Source organism: Engystomops pustulosus, chromosome 5, assembly GCF_040894005.1.
Source record: "Engystomops pustulosus chromosome 5, aEngPut4.maternal, whole genome shotgun sequence".
Taxonomy (NCBI): domain Eukaryota; kingdom Metazoa; phylum Chordata; class Amphibia; order Anura; family Leptodactylidae; genus Engystomops; species Engystomops pustulosus.
In genome coordinates this window covers 156,124,519-156,143,382 of record NC_092415.1, presented here as the reverse complement: position 1 = coordinate 156,143,382, position 18,864 = coordinate 156,124,519, and the positions used below count along the sequence as shown (strand labels likewise).

Sequence of the window (18,864 nt, the reverse complement as noted above, 5' to 3'; positions counted from 1 at the left end):
CTCATCAGCACCCACACCGGTGTTACTGGAGCAATCACTGAAACGATGTTAGCTGCTCCTTTTAAGGCAGACCTGCAATGAAGTTGAAATGTGTTTTGGGGGAAAAGGCTGATTTACTAGGCAAATATTGACTTTGCAATTAATTGCTGTTAAGCTGATCACTGATTATAACATTCTGGAGTATATGCAAATTGCCATTATAAAACCTGATGCAGTAGACTTTATAAAAATTAACATTTGTATCATTCTCAGAACTTTTGGCCATGACTGTACACATAACCTTCATGTACTATCAATATTTGCAAACAGTTGGATATCACTGGAAATGGAAAATAAGGGCTGTCTATCATTATACGGTCTCTGACTATGCAATCATTTCATTTAACACAAGTATAAGAGTAATAATAATTCTGTATGATGTAGCCGGGGATATGCAGTTTGATGGATGACACTGCTTTTACAGATTTATTTTTATTTACTAGATAAAGATTTATTGCTTCAGGTTGCAAATCCCTATTTTACCCGCACAGCTGCTGGTTAGGGAGAGGTGCAGAGCAGATTTTGCTCCTGTCAGCGTGTTTGCTGTCACTTAGCCTTGCAGTATGCTTTATGGTGATAAAGCATGTTATGTGATTTATGTAGCATAGTGGCCGTTGTTTACCCATAAGCCAGTATCCTGAACTCAACTACTCAAGCAGTGGGCAATATTGTCTTCTAAATTTAAAGTATTTATTTGCCTGTTCTTCCTTATGTTGACTTTTTGATGTCCCTTCATATAACATTTTATGACATTTTTACAACTTTTGTAGGTGCGAGATACTTCTAAAGAGACATTCTTGTAACGATAGTGGTTATTCTAGACTGAAAGAATGTGTAAGGAATTCAACCCTACCTTTCCCCACCTTGGAAAGTTATCTTTACCATTTAAATATGCTAAGAAAGTTAGCAATTCTTTAACCCAACCTGTGACCTATATATCACTCCTAATTTCTGCAAGGTGAATTCTAGTTGTCAGTTTCTTTCTTGTTTTGAATAATCCTTGTTGTTGGTCTGAGCTGACCATAACTTGTAAAGAGCTATGGGGATGGGGGGGGGCATAGTGTAGGTAAGGGCCAAGGTCAGGGACAGGTAGTGGGAAAACTGGAATCCAGATAAGAGAACAGAAGCAAGCCAGAGGTCAAACACAGTCAAGACTACAAACTTAGGCTACATTCACACACATGTATGGGGGACGTATATACGGCCGACGTATTACGGACGATATACGTCCCCCATACACTTCTATGGGTTCACGGCCCTGTACGGGAGCGGTACGGTGCAGCACACATGCAGCACCATACCCTCTCCGTAGCCCGGGAAAAGATAGGAGATGTCCTATCTTTTACCGTGATACGGCACCGTGCGCTGTATCTTCCTATGGAATGCCCGCCGTGCTACGGTACGGCGGGCATACATCGTGTGAGTGTAGCCTTAAATGGGTTTTCCCATTTCAGCAAATTAATGATATTGTTTTTATGTTAAAAAGTTATACAATTTTCCAATATACTTTCTGTATCAATTCTTCATGGTTTTCTAGATCTCTGCTTCTAGGTTTACAACTAGTGGACAGAAATCTGTCCATGGTCACACAGATACACAACTCACTATATGACAGAGAGTAATCAGATATGTGTGTTATTACTGCTCGTGCACCTGTTTTCTAGGACAGTGTTGCTAAACTTTTTAGAGACCAAGTGCCCAGTCTACAACTAAAACCCACTTATCTATCGTCAAGTGGCAACATCACAATTTAAACAAAAACTATTTGCTCCCTGTACGTCCACAACTTTCAATCGTATTGGCCCCTGAGGCCGACAATACAGTTAAAAGACGGAGGGCAAATTTGGACTATCATTGTAGCTTCTCTCCTGGGTGTCAATGTACAGGAAGAATCATAGGATCAGCAGGAGAACCTTGAAAGATAATCCAACTCTGTTCACACCTTCTCACTCTTCCTGCAGTTCCAAACGACCAAGGAAATTTTACTTTAAAATAGTAGAGCGGCATCTCTTAAGTTTCCTGGCACTGCAGGAAGAGTCATGTCTGATGAACTCTGTCCCGGGAGGATGGCCTGGGTGCCCACAGAAAGCGCTCTGAGTGCTGCCTTTGGCACCAGTGCCATAGGTTCGCCACCACTGCTCTGGGGTAGGAGACTGTACATCGTAATTTCCCGAAAGACTGTAAAAACCATAACTTACAATTAATCCCTATTAATGCAAAGCCCCAACAATCTGCAGTACTAACTATACAGGAAGTAGAATGCCCCCTTCACAAAGTGACGATTATAAATAAAACAATACACAGTTGCAACATAAAAACATTAATATTGGTGGCCTATGATTAATATATAAAACAGGGGGGTTCTGATCTTCTGGTCACCTATAGATCACCTATGTCAGCTTCGCTCCCTCATTCAAATAGATGGGGATCAGGATGATTTGGATTTTTTTTCTTACATTTAACTTTAATATTTTAGAAATATACATAAACACATTGTAAATGATCTTAACCCTTTAACCCTTTCACGACCCGTGACGTAATAGCACGTCACGGGTCGGCCGCGGGTGCATGGAGAGGGCTCACGCGCTGAGCCCTCTCCATAGCCGGTAAGTCTTTGCTGCATATTGCAGCAAAGGCTTACCGGTAACACCCGCGATCGGTGCTAGCACCGATCGCGGGTGTTTTCACCTCGATCGCCGCCGGCAATGCTGCCGGCGGCTTCAAAAGGATGGCGGCGCGTGGGCGCCGCCATCTTTTCGAGGATCGCCGCTCCCCGTGACGTCATCGGGGAGCGGCGATCCGTCGCCATGGTAACCTCGGGTCTCGCGAAGACCTGAGGCTACTTCAGGTTAACCCATGCATTACAATGTGCTATCAGCACATTGTAATGTATGAGTAGTAAAATCCCCATATATGATAGGATCGTGCAGACCCCCTAGGGTTAAAGTACCCTAGGGAGTCTGAAAAGTACTAAAAATAAAAATAAAAAAAAGTAAAAAAAAAAAAAAATTATAATAAAAAACCCTAAAAACTCAAATCACCCCCCTTTCCCTAGAACTGATATAAATATAAATAAACAGTAAAAATCATAAACACATTAGGTATCGCCGCGTCCGAAAATGCCCCATCTATCAAAATATGATAACGGTTTTTCACTGCGTTTAATCCCGTAACGGAAAATCGCGCCCAAAGTCGAAAATGGCACTTTTTTTGTCATTTAAAAAAATTAAAAAATTCTATAAAAAGTGATCACAAGGTCGAACAGTCCTAAAATTGATAACATTGTAAATGTCATCAAAATCCGCAAAAAAACGACACCACCCACAGCTCAGTACACCAAAGTATAAAAAAGTTATTAGCGCCAGAAGATGGCAAAATCCCCCAAAAAATTTTGTACAGGAGGTTTTAATTTTTTTGAATGTATGAAAACATTATAAAACCTATACAAATTTGGTATCCCCGTAATTGTACCGACCCAAAGAATAAAGTAGACATGTCATTTGGGGCGCACAGTGAAATCCGTAAGATCCAAGCCCACAAGAAGGCGGCACAAATGCGTTTTTTTACCAATTTCACTGCATTTGGAATTTTTTTCCCGCTTCCTAGTACACGGCATGGAATATTCAATACCATCTCTATGAAGTGCAATTTGTTACGCAGAAAATAAGCCATAACACAGCTCTGTACATGGAAAAATAAAAAAGTTATGGATTTTTGATCATGGGGAGTAAAAAATGAAAATGAAAAAACAAAAAAGGGCCAGGTCCTGAAAGGGTTAAAGACCTGGCCCTTTTTTGTTTTTTCATTTCCATTTTTCATTCCCCACAATCAAAAATCTAACTTTTTTTTCAATACAAGTAAAGAGCTCGGTGAAGGCTTGTTTTCTGTGTAACAAATTGCACTTCATAGTGATGTTATTTAATTTTCCATGGCGTGTACTGAGAAGCACGAAAAAATTGCAAATGCAGTGAAGTTGGTAAAAACCGCATATGCACAGTTTCCTTGTGGGCTTGGATTTTACAGCTGTTACACTGTTCACCCCAAATGACATGTCTACTTCATTCTTCAGGTCAGTGCGATCATGGGGATACCACATTTGTAGAGGTTTTATAATGTTTTCATACATTTACAAAAATTAAAACCTCCTGTACAATTTTTTTTTTTTTTTTTTAGATTTTGCCATCTCCTGGCACTAATAACTTTTTAATACGATGGTGTAGGTCAGTGATGGCGAACCTTTTAGAGCCCGAGTGCCCAAACTTCAACCAAAAGCCACTTATTTATTGCAAAGTGCCACCACAGCAATATAAGCAGTAATGTATTTCTCCTTGTTCTTTGACAACTTTCAATCCTTCAGCCTCCTAAAGACACCAATGCAGTTGAAAGGAGGAGGGCAAATTCGCCTATCATTGTAGGAAGATTCTGTAGGCAGATTCTTTGAGTCCTGTCTGGTGAACTTCATGCTGGGGTGATGGCGTGGGTGCCCACAGAGAGGGCTCCGAGTGCCGCCTCTGGCACCAGTGCCATAGGTTCACCACCACTGGTGTAGGTGCTGTGGGTGATGTTTTCAATGCTACCATTTTTAGGACTGTACGACCTTCTGATCACTTTTTATTGAATTTTTTTTATTTTTCAAAATGGTAAAGAAAGTTCTGTTTTCAAATTCGCAGGTTAAATTCGGGGTTAAACGCAGTGAAAAATTTTTATATTTTGATAGATCGGCCATTTTCGTACGCGGCGATACCTGATGTGTTTGTGATTTTTATTGTTTACTTATATCAGTTCTAGGGAAGGGGGGGTGATTTTAATTTTTTTGTTTTTTATTATGTTTTTTTTTTTTAACTTTTTTTTATTTTTTACTTTTACCATTTTTCAGACCCCCTAAGATACTTAACTCTAGGCTGTCTTATTGATCCAACCTTATACTGCCATACTACTGTATAGCAGTATATGAAGATTTTCCTCCTCATTCTTTATCATTTGCAATTTGTACATTGTGATCAATGGGTTAAAACGAGACAGCCTCAAGTCTTTGGAAGACCCGAGGCTGTCATCGCGAGCAATCCCCACTCCTCGAAGACGTCACGGGAAGCGATAATCTCCAATAAGATGCTAGCACCTATCGCGGGTGTTACAGGTATATCGCAGCAAAGACTTACCGGCTATGGAGAGGGCTCAGCCCGTGTGCCCTCTCCATGCACCCGCAGCCGACCCATGATGTGCTATTACGTCATGGGTCGTCAAGAGGTTAAAGGTGCTGTGATTTTTGTAATGTGTGTGCAAGTGTGGGGAGCAGGATACATCTATTAATAGTTCTGCACTGCTTTATTGATATGTAAAGTGAATTCTCTTGCCATACAAAGGCTACAGATGGAGAGTCATGTGATCTTATCTGACCATAAACAATCACCCTGCCTGGAAATTATGATGGTTTTATTGAATATAAGATCAAAGTCCTGACAGGGCGATTGTTAATGTAAAGATCACATGACCCTCCATCTGCAGCCATTTTACGGACAGGAATATCTGGCTGATAAGGAAAAAGGCTTCACTTTTGTTGGAATCATCCGGCCACACAGTAAGTGTTATTTGTGTGCTGCAGTGATGGATCTCAAGAGCCCGTTTTTTTGGTTATGTTTCCTGAATTAAATCTGGTTCTTAACACTTGCTGAGAATGTGCCAGGAAGCTGATTTGGTTGGTTGCCATGGTTAGGTATTCTCCTGCCCGATCTCCTGAGAGCTGCATTTCTCCTAGTTTATTACCGTAACAAGTGGTAGTTAGCTTCATTTTCTCTACTGGCAGACTAGCCTCTTTTGTGTTTTTAGCTTGACTCTCACACAGAACTATACATTTTTTTACTAGCGAAATTCAGCTAGTAATTGGGCACACAAAGGGATGGCATTGCCCTTATTATCCTGTCTAACGCACCTTTGTAAGTAAAATTACTGCTTCATGTAAACACCTTGCACTTATCTTGCAAGCACTAAAGCAGAGCTGCCTCCGGAGAAGTGTAAATTACCATTAGCGTTCCTGCCTCTTTTATAGGATAGCGGTAACTTTTGCTTAACATTGTCAGAACAGCTCTAGTATAAGAGCACTTTCAAGAATCCCTCAGCGAATTAAAATTCTTAGTATGCTAATATATAGTTATTAGCAGACACAACAAAGATTTATAGAGGACGCATTTAAGTAAATCGAAGTAAATAGGGTTCTCTGGCACGATGCAAGCTGCCATTTTTTTTAAAAGGGTTGTTACAAAGATGAGCAGACACATAGTTTTAGTTTGGACACCCCCTGGCCAATCATGGCCATGGCTAGTAGCAAGGGGCATCAATTTGCCGAACTGTCGGTTCAGCTGCAAATCCGGCAACGCTGTACCCAAATTAAAACTGTGGGTTTGCTGGTCTCTAATAAAGTTTTCAACTAATCACCTCTGCACAGGATAGATGACAAGTGTGTGAACCTTGGGGATGTGACCCCGGGTCCTTTACCAATTACAATAACAAATTTCTTGTATTCCCCATACAAATGGAACACCAGGTTGTGCACAATTCAGCTGTACACAGACCTGACACTTATTCCCTATTAAAGTGTGCAAACGCAGAGTGCCAGAGGACTTCCTGAAAAAAGCTGTCCATGAAGGTCCCAATCAATGCAGAAAGGCATATTTGCAATGGATTTCTGTAACCTGTCTTCAGTGAAAATGAAGTCCCTGGTGACAGGTTTTAAGTGGAATACGATTCCTATTTAGTACTAAGGCAGTGATGGCTAACCTATGGCACTGGTGCCAGAGGTGGCACTCAGAGCCCTTTCTGTGGGCACTCAGGCCATCACCAGAGATGACTCCAGGTATCTTCCTGCAGTCCCAGACATCCCAGGACTTGCACAGAGGTATTTTAAAGTGACAGCTCAACATGGGACTATTTTCTGCTTTATTGGTGTCCTCTGGTGCTGGTATCAATGAAAACTGTCACAGAGAAGGGAGTATAAATCACAAATTAAATTTCTGTGTTGGCACTTTGCGAAAAATAAGCGGGTCTTTGTTGTATTTTGGGCACTCGGTCTCTAAAAGGTTTGCCATCACTGTACTAAGGGATCAGATAGGTACAGCAGCAGTCTTTATTGTATACCCAAGACTTGTGAAGTAATTGTATAGCATTGAAGAGATGTCATCTGTCTCCATAGCTGCAGTGACTTCTTATGCTTTGCATGGAAAATACAGATGGCACGGTAAGTAGCATTGCAAATTGAGTTGTTACTCATCCAAAAATCACCCAGCTGGAGACTTTCTCTGAAGAATTTGCCATATAATTGTCTGCATACAGAAAACCTGGATGCTTGGGAAGAATTTGAGAAGGCTTAGAATTTGGACTTCTGGCGATCAATGACCTTTTATGTTCTCAACTGTGAAATTGCAATTTATTATTTCATAATTATCATGTGGGACATTTGCTATTTTGTAAAGTGCTGGTAGAATGCAGCGAGGCACGGGGATAATGGTCTTTTTTACTTATTTAAATTTTGCTATTTTTGCATGTGTTTTAGCCAGTGGCAAACCTAATTCTTAGCATCTTTTCATATATATCCATTGATATTCTATATCCTGTATATGCTTTATTGGACACAATAAGCACTGGTTAGAGCAGAATAAAGTGTTTTAATGTTGCTTTAGTGTAACTGTCATGTGTAATCTCATATGTCTGTGTGTGTATGAAAGTGACCATGTACAAATTACTAAATCAAAAAATATATACTTTTAGGCTAGTTTTTTAATGACCTTTAATGCATTTTCTAGCTTATATGGAAAGCTGCTCGTGGGCTTACTACTTACCCGGTTCAGCTCCCTAACCCTGTGAAGAGGAAGCTACTTTATCTGTTGCCACCCCTGGTCTGATCCCTGGATACGGCTGTCTGCCACCGCGGGCTTCCCCATCCATTACCCAGGAACCTATCTTACAGACATTCAGGGATTGCCCCAGGGAGGACCAGTACATCGGCCTCTCCCTCGATGTTTCCTGCACACACCACCTGCTGGAGACCTGCCAGGATGTAGTACAGCCCTCTGGTGCCCAAACCAAGAACCGTGACATCAGCGTGCCCTAGGCCGCAACCGCCAGCCACTTGGGTATTCTGTGCCCCGGCTGCCTCCAGGGCCCAAGAAAAGGCTAGGCCCAGGTGGGGGATGATGCATATGGAAAGCCCCTTGTGGGCCTTGAAAAGAGAAAAAGATCTACTTACCCTGCTTCAGTTTCCTATCCCTGTGAAGAGCTATCCTCTTTATCTGTCCTCTGTAGCCAGTATGGGGCTCTAGTGATCACAAATGAATGTCACTGTTCAAGCTTCTGCGTAAGCTCTGCCCAGCGCGGCCCCTTCCACTTACCTTGAGGCTGGGATTGCAAGGAAATGGGGGATGAATACACACATAGACAAGCAGAACAAGATACTGGTGGGAGAACCCGTCTCTGGACCAGACCTCAGAATGACGGATTTAAAGAAAATCTACCATCAAAATCAAGCATAATAAACTATGGTGACTTACTCATTGATCCAGGTACCATGACTGTAGCAATCTTAATTAAGGAACTTAATTAATCTTAATTATGCTAATGAGTCAGAAGAGCCCCTGGGGGTGTTACCAAAGCCCCTCTCTGCTGCAGCTTTTCAGGCTATTACATTGTAGAGAGCACATCTCCCCCTCCCACTGTGTACTGAAACTGTGTGCGGCAGTGACATTACACAGGCAGAGGGAGAGGGGACGTGCTGGGAGAGCAGGGGAAGGGTCAGACAGTTTAACAGTCTGTGAACTGCCCAGAATGAATAAACTCCCGCCTGGCATAGCTTTGCCATATTAGCCAGAAATTGTTCAACTTGACCATTTGCAGACTTTAGCGAGTGCACAGGTGTGGAGCAGGAATAGGGATGCCCCTCACCGACCCACTCTGACGCCAGCAGTCCCCCCCCCCCTTAGTTATTTTGCCCTTAAGTCACACATGGCGTACAGATAAAATAATCGCTATGCCTGGCGGTTCACAAGGCATTGCGATTATTTTAGGGCATATACGCCAGAAAACTGGTATATATGCCCTGACAAATTTCCCCCATAGTTCTTATCACGCTGCAGGGCGCTACTCAGCAGCATTAATGGTTAATGGAATGGAAATCTGCCGGTAGATTTTCTTTTTAGCATTTTTCTATTTTTCTTTATACAAGAGTATATAACATTGCAGAATAAAAGCTCAAGTATAACAAGTGAACAAACAACACGAAAATGATACTTACGTTATTTTTTGGATACAGGAGTAAACATAATGCAACCAAACGTTGCTCACGCCTACTCGGGATGCATGCCCTGGAGTGATGTTATACGTTAGAAATTCACTTTATTCCAGACATATCCTTGGCTGGTTGGATGGTATTTTACTGGTGTCAATTTGTCTTCTGCAAATGACTGCATATAATGAAGTCCTTTTTTTTTTTTTTTTTTTACAACATTTTAAAGGACATGTACCATCAGAGTCACTGATGGTAGACTATACTCAGCTCACTGCTTGTTAGGCTCGTTAGGGAAGGCACTGTATCTAGGGACGGCCATATTGCTCCAAAATCAGCTTTATAACATTATGCTAATGAGCTGGAGGCGTTCTTTACATCTACATGTGGCTCAAAGGTAGGAAGGGTTCAGATATAGAACACTATTGGGAAAGTGTTATCCTAAAACAGAATTTATAAAAGTAGACTTTACTGCTTTTGTGTACTAAACGTTTTTTTTTTAATGGTGTTTGATTTTTTTTTAGGTGAATGTTTTGACCTGTTCTATTTTATTGTGTTTTTTTAAACGTCTGACATAATTCGCTTGCACAGACCTGTGATGGTATTATAGGAATTTCCTAATAAATGAAGATAAGGTCTAGACAGATGTCTTATGCATGTGAAAGCTTTTTTGAAGCTTATGCTCGAAAGACTCTATACTATACTCTTAGGACTTTTACAACCTGTAATTACTTTTCTTTATAATATTTTATGAAATATTCTCATTACAAATTAGCAAAAACCATAATGAGTTTTCTCCACCTTGGTTGGCTTACTTTAGCTTAAAGAAAATCTACCATCAAGCATGATAAACCAAGGGCACTTACTGATACATCCAGGCCTTGTGATTGTGGTACTCTGCTCATTTTTGTTATCCATGGCCTCCTTCCTTAAAAGATTACCAAAATAAACTTTACAAATTATGCTAATATCTGAATGGCTTCTTGGAATGTTACCAGAGCCCCTCTGTGCTGCAGCTTTATAGGCTGTTACATTGTGCATGCACACTACCCTACTTCTACTATGTGCTGAAATTCTCTCTTCTTCAGTGAGATTACATCAGGCAGAGGGAGGGAGGAGGTGCTGAGGGAACAGAGGAGGAGAGTGAAACAGCCTGTGAAGCTGCAGCAGTGAGGGGCTCCAGTAAATCCCCCCGGAGCCTTTCAGAATCATTAGCATAATTTGTGAAGTTGGAAGGAGGCCATGAATATAAAATATCACAGTGCTCATGGTTTATAAGGATTGATTTGTATTTGATGGTAGATTTCTTTAAAGGGGTATTCTCGTCTGGGCATTCACATTCAGATTCATTAATCTGCCGTATATATATATATACATTTCTTCAATTAGATGTTAATAAAAAAAAATGTTCCTGTGTGAAGATAATTTCTCATAAATGTAGTCATATGGTTCTTTAGAAACATGAATGTATCCTTGGATACGGCCACCTCGGCTGGAGTAATTGCACAAAGAAACAAAAAGTTTCGAAAAATTAAATGTCGGGAGATACTGCAGGTCCCACAGCAGTCCTGTGGTAATGATGGCTGAAGCCAGGAGGTCAGACAGGGCTCAATAGCGCATGTGTGGCCCCTGCTGCCAAAATGTGAGGTGGTCGTATCCGAGGAAGTTATCTCGTTTGTAAGGGACCCTATGACTACATTTATGAGAAATTATTTTCACACAGGAACATTTTTTTTATAACTTCCAATTGAAGAAATGTTTACATATGGCAAATGAATTAAATTAAAGGAAACCTACCACTGCTAATGGTAGGTATTAGCTGTAAACACCGGGCACCAGCTCAGGGTGCGCTGGTGCCGGAGCTTACCTTTGCTAGTGTTTTAAACCGCTATATCGCGGTTTAAACACATTTTGATGAACAGACCCGAAGCAGCTTCGGCGCTGCGCGCGGCCGAGCTCGCGCGCGCCTACATAGGAAGTGCCAGAGGCGTGCCGCGTGCAGCGCCGAAGCTACCTCGGGTCTGTTCATCAAAATGTGTTTAAACCGCGATATAGCTGAGCTGAGCTGGTGCCCGGTGTTTACAGCTAATACCTACCATTACCAGTGGTAGGTTTCCTTTAAAGAGAACCCGTCATGCAAAATAACCCCCCTAAACTAAATATATTTTCATAAACTGCCATTAGAGAGCATTGCCTGTATCCCTTCATTGTCCCTCTACATGCCTGTAAACCTAAGCAATGAGGTCCTAAAGCTGTATGCAAATGACCTGTGAAATGTCCAATGAAGCATTAGCATATTCAAGCTGTCCACTCTATTCATGAGTGGGAGGCACAGCCACACCCCCAGTGCATGACTGACAGCCTGTATAATGGTGTGAGGCTGTATAATGATGTGCTTCCTGGTGCTGGTGGCCACACCCCCTGCAGCCTGTGTGTGCATGTGTGTGTGTTTAGGAGAGATACAGCAGCTCCAGGCAGCCATGTTACAGCAGAACATGTCAGATTCATGTGTAGCTGATGTCTGTGTCTCTCTCCTGTATATTAGGAGGATGCAGCATGTCAGCAGATGCACTAACTATGCTTTACTATACATTACACACAGACATGAGCAGGGGGAGGAGAGGGGAGGGGGAACAGGGGTGACATCACTGCCTCTGACCATGTGACCAGCCTCATTTACATAATAAAGAATAGATGATTTTACAATGAATAATGTATGAAATAACTACATAAAGGCTGGGATGGGATCCTTGTGAGCTGCTCCAACAGGTAGAGGTGACAGGACTAGTGGCAGAGACCTGATGACAGGTGTCCTTTAAATGTGAATGCCCAGATGGAAATAAGGTTCCCCAATTGATGTATGCAGTATAATTGTTTTAATTACAATAAGGCTTTACGTTGTTCTGCTCCAATATAAACAAGTCTTGCTCTGTAATAATGGACACTAGAGGAACTCAGTGGCAATAAGGTTTTGGTGTTCATTATTTTAGTGGATGAAAAAGCCCTGCAAGCAGGATCATTTTGTCCATGCGTTTCCCTTGAATCAGTGTTACAGCTTTTGATGCAAATGTGAACATAGCCTTGTTGTTAAATTTGTGCATCTGACCCATTGAATTGCATGGGAGCAGAAAACTGAAGATCCTCAGTCCCTCATTTCTGTGATCCCAGAATGTATTATGTGATTGATAAAGGGGGGTTGGGGATTGGGTTTCTGTTCAGTTCCTCTAGGCTACAGTGGTTCTGTCCAGCCCCTTAGTCTGTGCTATTTACCATAAGCACCTACTCCAGTCCTTCATATATCACAGGAATAACATACAACCCTCGCAGATACTTATATACAAAAAGACTTTACTAACAACACACATGTGACAAAGTAACTACATAAAATACAATACAAAATACATAGAGACAAACCTTCTTCTCCTGACCTCTCCCGGACACAGTAATGTGTATGTATATACAATATATAGTTAACACTACAGAAACTCCTGGATGTACCCTGAAGCAGGAGTTACATCCAGTACCTGACCATATACATGTACATATACATATAGAGACTCATGCACAATAGCATCTATATATCTACTCCAATACACATGCAGGGCACAGATCCACGTGTGAATGGGATACGGCTATAGGTTATACATGTAATTACACTAATATATACACACTCACTGTAAACACTTAGCTATGTATATATATGGTAAAACACATAACACCTGGAATATCTATAGGTACACGTATAAAGTCTACTATATTATAATAAGTACTATGTTATAATTACTCTTATAAAGTTATATACATACACAGAAAGCACACACAATATATGACCTGTACCTTTGTTAAGTGCTGTACGTCCGGGGAGGGGGTCAGGAGCAAGAGACAAAAGAGAGTGATTTCTGTTTTTACCATGCTTAAATATCCTTGTGTGTAATCCCTTCCCACCACCTATAACTCCACCCTAAGACCCTCTTAGGATAGACCCCAGTGGGTGCAGGGCATCTCACACCTGGTTCATGGTGGCTTCTTACTGTTCAAAGCCTTTTGATATGTTAATGACCCAATGGCTTCAGTACACACTGACATCTCACCACAGAGTATCAGTGACTGCTATCAGTATATACTGAATCCATTTACACTATATGTAATATATATAATAATAGAGCAGAGGGCCCAGTTATGAATAATATCCCCTGTAACATCTCCCCCTGATGTCAGACGCCTGACACACTATGCTGGAGTCTGCTCTTCTATGTGATGATGTTTGACATAAAATAAAACAAACTAAGTACAAAATAAAGACAAATACAACCAAAAATCACCCTTTCATGTATGGGTGTAAAATAAAAACAGAAAGACATTAAGATTATATTTCATCTAGAGGTCACTGTCCATATGGTCTTGAGTGCACATCACAAGTTCATTTGCATCTTTGGCCCGCTCTTTGGATGGATGGTTCCAGCTTTCACGCCATCTTTGTAGAAGAGGGATTGGCTAGTTGCTCTTCCTTCAGCAGACAGACACTCGCTGCTTCTCTGTGTGTCTCCACCTGGAATGATCAATGGAAGAGTACACTGCATAGAGGAGGAATCCTCAGTGACTGCCGCATGATACAGAACTCACCCTGCAATACATTTATTCTATGTACATCCACCATGGTTTATTCTCTGTTCACCTCATCAATCAGGAGACATGATGTTCTCCCCCTGTGGACAGAGCCTTTACCTCAGATATACCACCAAGACATTGGTTAGCAAAAAGCAAGCTTTATATACTGTATACCTGGCACCTTCAGATCACACGGTATAAACCAAGGCTGGGATTGTCACTCCTATGGTGCTTCCCCTTTGACCGGCAGCTTAAAAGACCCGCGTCCGACTGAACAGTCATTGTACCATAATGCGCCTCTGCAGTTCACCATGGTTTTACCCACTCCCTGCAGAATCCCCAATAGCGAGAGCTATGCCCCACGGACTATTGGCTGCGCCGCGGACTTTGCACTGTACGCACCATAGGTCCTAGAGATAGTTGACCACTTTCTTTCCTGAGACCTATTGCACTTAGACAGGGGCAGGTAATCACCCCTCTACCCGAATTTTAATTACTGAGGTGCCAGAAATTAGAGAGATTATACAACCAATCTTAGTGGATATTATTTTGTAATTGTCCAACATGTTACCAGGTGAATATCCAATCACTGAGAGCACAGAGTTCTGTGTGCAACATTAGCTTAAGAACCATCATATTGCCAAAACAAATATGCAAACATAAAGAAAAGACCAAATTTGTTATTTACGATTAACACCTTTGTCTTTACAGGCAGAGGCCTGACTCCAGGATTGAGCCATAAATGACTGAACAATACACTTCCCTTGCACTTCTGCTCCTCTGAGCTGCTGAAAACAAAAGGACTGGACCTCATTAACACTTGTTACAAACAGACTATTTACACAGGTTCAGTAACAGTAAACCTCCTCCCTCCCCCCTCTAGGTGATAGAATCTCATCACCAAGCAATGAGAGTTAATGAGGTTTACAATACACATCCTGGCCATTATATGGGGAATCCAAGATTTTACTAATTTTGGCCAAGTATATTATGGATCCCCAACTTTAAGCCTATTGCAGCAGATTCCCAGTAGGGCTGTCTGTTGTACAGTTGTGTGGTCCTGCTCCATGTGAAGCCACACATTTGTGCCCCTCATGTTGTGAGACCATCCCCCGTTCATACAAGTTAACCCTTTGTGGACAGAACCTCTTTATATGTCCATACTGTAAACAGTGAAAACACCTAACACTCCCCCACTTCCTCAGTATTTGGCTGGGAGATGCTTTCTTTTGTACATGGGTTCCTTGCAGTCTGGGGTGAATTGCTATCTGTTTCCTGATCTTTATAGACCTTCTATCTTTGAGTAGATCCTGTCTGACCTGTTCTATTACCAGGGCGGCCTCCATGAGTGAAGCTTCTTTTGCTGCATTCAATCTAATTGTGGTATCAAGGTATGGAAACTTCTCCACAAACATGCGGATCATGCCTTGTGGGGTTCCTGGACTATGATTCTTAGTCACCTTTCTATACATAACTTCAAACCTCCCACACAGAGACAAGGGCTCATCATAGATGGTTGGTCTGAAGTTAACCAGTATGTCTGGGGTGACATCCAAATGCCCTGTTACCAATTTCATGAGGATGGAAAGTCTGTCTCCCTCATCATGAAATTGGCCGTTACTGGGGGCTGCTTTCCCTATGGCCTCATATCTTTGATAAAGATGTGCTGGTAGCCATAGCTTGAACAGCTCCATGCGATGTTCCATTGGAACAGAAAATTTCTTACAATAACCTTCAAACGTGTCACAGGAAGTGAAAGGATCTAAATTTTCATCATAGCTGGGGATATATTTACATATATTCAACAGATATTGCATCCTCTCCATTTTATGGGAAGATTGTGCTTCCTGTACATTACTGTCACACACATGCAGGTTATGTCTGATCACTGACGTCTCAGAGTCGCATCCTAATCCTCTATCTATCCCACCAGCAATGCTTGTCCCTCCATCTACTCCACTGCCCACTAGTCCAGGCCTAGTAACAAGCAGGGGTGTGGAGTGATCTGTAGCAGCCGCAGGTTCAGTCTCATCTCTCCCCCTGTTTGCACTCGAAACACAAACTTGTTTCGTGGGCAAAGACTCTTTGATGGACGTCTGCATGCTACAGATGATCTCATCCCTTTTTGCTATTTCACATTTCAAGTTCTCAATAATCACCTCAGTGTTTGCTGCTTTTTGCTTATATTCGGTTATTTCCATGTATAACTGTATAAACACCTTATCCACATCTGCATAATACTTCTCCTTCTCAGCTACCTGAGACTGCAGCCTGTGTATCCAGCTATCCCTATCTTTTATAGCATCAATTTGCTGTTCCAATTGTGTCTCTAAGCTGTTCAGCCGTTTAACCCCTTCCTTACAACAATTGCAATGCAAATCTTCAGGAACCTTTGATCCTTTGTCTCCATCTATCTTCTCCATCTTACTAATGGCCTCTTCAAATACACACACAAGCTTGGCCATCATATGGAGCCTCTTAGATGTCTGGTTCAGTACACTGCGCTTAGCAATATGCAACTTATCATAGGAATTCGCCTGCTCTAACAGGGATTCCCATAGCAGATCAATAGATTCCTCTTTCTTAGATAACACTGGGTTAAACGAACTACATTTACTCAACTTTTCAAAAGTCACATGTTCCACTTTGCCAGTCATTGTATCCCTGCGATCTGTGTTACTCCTGTACTAAGGACTATACAAAGCAAAGACCCTCACACCAGGGTCACCTCACAAGGGTCTGATAACAGGAAACAACCAGAATCCTAAGAACTGAACTTATATAGATTCGCTGCCAATAACCACACTCATACTAGGACCAATTTGACATGCTTGTGCAGCGCTGCGTAATCTGTGTGCGCTATATAAATAAAGAATTATTATTATTATTATTATAGGCCTCAGATGAAACTGTGCTACCTGTCCGAACCTACCCAGTCTAATAACCTAAGTCCACAGTATAACAACAATTTCACCACTATATCCTAATATAGATGGATCATGACATTTGGGCCTGGCTCGCCATTGATAAAGGGGGGTTGGGGATTGGGTTTCTGTTCAGTTCCTCTAGGCTACAGTGGTTCTGTCCAGCCCCTTAGTCTGTGCTATTTACCATAAGCACCTACTCCAGTCCTTCATATATCACAGGAATAACATACAACCCTCGCAGATACTTATATACAAAAAGACTTTACTAACAACACACATGTGACAAAGTAACTACATAAAATACAATACAAAATACATAGAGACAAACCTTCTTCTCCTGACCTCTCCCGGACACAGTAATGTGTATGTATATACAATATATAGTTAACACTACAGAAACTCCTGGATGTACCCTGAAGCAGGAGTTACATCCAGTACCTGACCATATACATGTACATATACATATAGAGACTCATGCACAATAGCATCTATATATCTACTCCAATACACATGCAGGGCACAGATCCACGTGTGAATGGGATACGGCTATAGGTTATACATGTAATTACACTAATATATACACACTCACTGTAAACACTTAGCTATGTATATATATGGTAAAACACATAACACCTGGAATATCTATAGGTACACGTATAAAGTCTACTATATTATAATAAGTACTATGTTATAATTACTCTTATAAAGTTATATACATACACAGAAAGCACACACAATATATGACCTGTACCTTTGTTAAGTGCTGTACGTCCGGGGAGGGGGTCAGGAGCAAGAGACAAAAGAGAGTGATTTCTGTTTTTACCATGCTTAAATATCCTTGTGTGTAATCCCTTCCCACCACCTATAACTCCACCCTAAGACCCTCTTAGGATAGACCCCAGTGGGTGCAGGGCATCTCACACCTGGTTCATGGTGGCTTCTTACTGTTCAAAGCCTTTTGATATGTTAATGACCCAATGGCTTCAGTACACACTGACATCTCACCACAGAGTATCAGTGACTGCTATCAGTATATACTGAATCCATTTACACTATATGTAATATATATAATAATAGAGCAGAGGGTCCAGTTATGAATAATATCCCCTGTAACAGTGATCATTGGGCTGATTTAGCTATTCATTCTCATTCTAGGTTGGGATACAAAATAGCTTTCCCATGAGTGTCTTTCATGTCACTCCTCGCACACACCTTTTACAGGATGTGACCTGTTTTACAAAAAAAAAAATCAGCCTGCAAATTGGTTATTTAGGACAATATGTAGTCGTGTAGAAAACTTTGTGAATCTTTCATTTTTTTTTTCTTTTTTCGTCCAAAAGACAAAGGCGTTACCTAATTAGATAATAAAATTCATGATACTCACATTTGTTTTTACCAACTTAAAGGAAACCTACCACTTTAAAATGACCCCTCTGACCCACAAATACCTTAAGCTAGCTCAGGATGAGCTGATGCCGGACCATATTTTCAATTAAACCAGAAACCGCTGTATTTGTAGAAACATTATTTTCTTGTGGTAGTAAAATCTCTCTTCGGCGCTTCTATAAGCGTCATACAGCGCGCACCCCGGACCCTGCTCCGCGATCACGCTGTCGTCAGCGCCGCTCCCGTCACTAATTTTGCTGTGCCCGAGAGCCGGTGACGTCACCGAGCTCTCGGGCACACTAGCGCATGCGCACCACCTCCTCCTGGCGCGTCGCGGCCGGATCCCATTGCGCATGGGCGAAGTCCCGAAGCCTCGTAGTATCGCGAGGCTTCGGAGAGAAGACCGAGAAGACCACCTCCACTATGCTCGCCGCTATACTTCGCCCATGCGCAATGGGATCCGGCCGCGACGCGCCAGGAGGAGGTGGTGCGCATGCGCTAGTGTGCCCGAGAGCTCGGTGACGTCACCGGCTCTCGGGCACAGCAAAATTAGTGACGGGAGCGCCGCTGACGACAGCGTGATCGCGGAGCAGGGTCCGGGGTGCGCGCTGTATGACGCTTATAGAAGCGCCG

At 41.9% G+C, this 18,864-nt stretch overlaps 1 protein-coding gene across 3 annotated transcripts in view; it reads left to right on the top strand.

The window, feature by feature from the left end:
- The window catches only part of ANO10 (anoctamin 10), a 176,530-nt gene that overhangs the window by 119,469 nt on the left and 38,197 nt on the right, over positions 1-18,864 (top strand). The window contains exons 13-14 of one of the 3 annotated variants that reach the window (XM_072153532.1): positions 7,226-7,270; positions 7,366-7,705. The exons of 1 other annotated variant lie outside the window; for it this stretch is intronic. In XM_072153532.1, the coding sequence (XP_072009633.1) occupies positions 7,226-7,234 (9 nt within the window). In that variant the 3' untranslated portion in view covers positions 7,235-7,270; positions 7,366-7,705. Of the gene's footprint in view, positions 1-7,225; positions 7,271-7,365; positions 7,706-18,864 lie in introns of those variants that run through there. One more of the 3 variants, XM_072153531.1, reaches the window with a different exon arrangement.